At 43.1% G+C, this 2,497-nt stretch overlaps 1 protein-coding gene across 1 annotated transcript; it reads left to right on the top strand.

Moving 5' to 3' along the window:
• The first annotated feature begins 487 nt into the window (after positions 1 to 487).
• LOC138906326 (uncharacterized) lies at positions 488 to 1,030 on the top strand. The gene has a single exon (XM_070194863.1). The coding sequence runs from the start codon at positions 488 to 490 to the stop codon at positions 1,028 to 1,030; it is 543 nt and encodes a 180-aa protein (XP_070050964.1).
• Positions 1,031 to 2,497: the final 1,467 nt, after the last annotated feature.

The following is a 2,497-nucleotide window of genomic DNA, read 5'->3' as shown; positions in this document are numbered from 1 at the left end:
TCGGAGTACTCCGGCACAGAAGGACTTTGTTTTGTGATTAGAGCAAATGATACTAGAGTTACAAGGGGAACTTGAGCAGGTCCGTAACTTGGCAAACCTTTCCTTTACCCTGAATGTTCCCGACATCAACCAACAAAACACCCAAAACTCAACACCTCCTCAAAACACACAAAACCAGCACCCGCAAAATCCTCCCGCACCTCATCAATACGCCATGCCTCCCCAAAATCCTAATCCTCCACCAGCACCAACTTCTCCACAACATCATCATAATCTGACCCAGTACCCACAAACTACCACATACCACACTCCTCAGAATGCACCACAGCCTACTCCTGACCCGTAAAACTCAACCAATGATCACCATTATGCCAAGATTCCCGGAGTCCACCAAAGCAATCTCATATATGTGGAAACCTTACCCCACACCCCACAACGGACCCTATACATACCCGAATGCGCCGAGAAGGACCTGCTCATCAAGAATATGGTAGAGGAACTTAAGAAACTTAGCGGCAGGGTTCAAAATGTCGAAGGGGGAAAAGGCGTTGAGGGTTTGAATTATGAAGATTTGTGTATTCAGCCAGATGTAGAACTGCTAGAGGGTTACAAACCTCCTAAGTTCGAAATATTCAACGGAACTGGTGATCCGAAAGTGCACTTGAGCACATATTGTGACAAGCTTGTAGGAGTTGGCAAGGATGAAAGAATCCGCATAAAGTTGTTCATGAGAAGCCTCACTGGAGATGCCCTATCTTGGTGCATCAGTCAGAACCCAAAGAAATGGGTTAATTGGGTAAGCATGGCATCAGATTTCATGGATTGGTTTAGGTTTAACACAGAAAATGCACCAGACATTTTCTACATTCAAAATCTCAAGAAGAGGCCAACAAAAACTTTCCACGAGTATGCTACTCGGTGGAGGTCTGAAGCTGCAAAAGTAAGGCCAGTGTTGGAAGAAGAACAAATGAATAAGTTCTTCGTCAGAGCTCAAGATCCGCAATACTACAAAAGATTGATGGTTATTTAAAACCATAAATTTTTTGATATCATCAAGTTGGGAGAGAGAATAGAAGAAGGGATCAAAAGCGGAATGGTGACAAATTTTGAAGCACTCCAAGCCACAAATAAGGCCCTGCAGTCAGGAGGTATCTCCACGAAGAAAGAAGTAGGTGCACTAATGGTAGCCCATGGACCGAAGTCTCCTCTCACATACCAAACACCTCCACCCACATATCAGCCTTCACCTCCCAGATACCAACAACCTGCCACCACTTACCATACCTATAACATCCAACCCGCATACTACCACTCACCACTAGCCCGTCAAAACTACCAAAAACCTAGACCAAATTTTGACCGCAGACCACCCAGACAATACACCCCAATTGCCGGTTATATCACTCCCATTCCCGCTGTCGCCATGGAAAATTCCTCTCAATGGGTCAATCCAAATAAACATGTGCCTATCACTCAGGCATGAAATGTCATACTATTGATGAGTGTCGTACTTTGAAGGATAAGATTCAGACATTGATTGACACCAAAGTCATACAGGCAAAGGAGGTTGCACCCAATATCCTTAATACTCCTCTCCCGGATCACAGGGGCGGAGGGGTAAACATGATAGAGACCGATGAAGAATGGGACTAAGAGGGGTCAATTGGACTCATTTGAGAAGGGGATAATCCTGAAACATCTCAAGTCACTCTCACACCTATCATGGTATAAACTCAGGCACCAATTGAAGTTGAGGTAGCTGCACCAACTCCATTTGAGGTTGAAGTAACAACACCCTTCACCGTGATGGTAGCACCTACACCGTCTTATAAGTCTAATGCTATACCATGGGATTATGTTGCGGAAGAAAGAAGGAAAGGAAATGGGAAAATGGAAGAAACTGGTGCAGCACAAGGTATGACCAGAACTGGTAGGTTTTACACGCCCGAGCATTTGGGGGGAATAAGTAAAGACGCTGCTTCCAGGCAGCCCATCATTGAAACCGGCCCGAATGATCTTTGGAGAAAGGTGCAAGCAAGGGAGTATTCTGTGGTTGATCATTTGAACAAAACCCCTCCTCAGATAACCATTCTATCACTACTGCAGAATTCTGAGGCACACAGGAATGCGTTGATAAAAGTGTTGAATGAGGATTATGTACCTAACAACATTACTAGTGGTGTTACATCCCGCATTTTTGTATGTTAAAGTTTCGTCGTAATTTAATCGACGTAAAGTTTGGGAATGAGATTATTTTGAGATTATAAGCATTATGCTATTTCAAAACAAGTGATGAGTAAATTCGTGAAGGAGAGAGGGTAAGCAAATCAAAGAAAATGAATTTCATCGAAATTTGATATTTTGGGATAAAATACGGCCCGAGCTAAAATACTTGGTATTTATAGACTAATACCATACAAGGTACCACATGGCCATGATAGTGAGGTGTATAAAGTGTGTTAAAAGTGAGTAGTACTTTAGGTAAATTAAGATAATT

Source organism: Nicotiana tomentosiformis, chromosome 2 (assembly GCF_000390325.3).
Source record: "Nicotiana tomentosiformis chromosome 2, ASM39032v3, whole genome shotgun sequence".
NCBI classification, from domain to species: Eukaryota; Viridiplantae; Streptophyta; class Magnoliopsida; order Solanales; family Solanaceae; genus Nicotiana; species Nicotiana tomentosiformis.
The sequence above is the reverse complement of the archived record's forward strand: the minus strand, read 5'-3'. Positions and strand labels throughout refer to the sequence as shown.

Coding starts and splice junctions, on each gene's coding strand:
- LOC138906326 (XM_070194863.1), top strand. CDS start 488: ATGGTAGAGGAACTTAAGAAACTTAGCGGCAGGGTTCAAAATGTCGAA.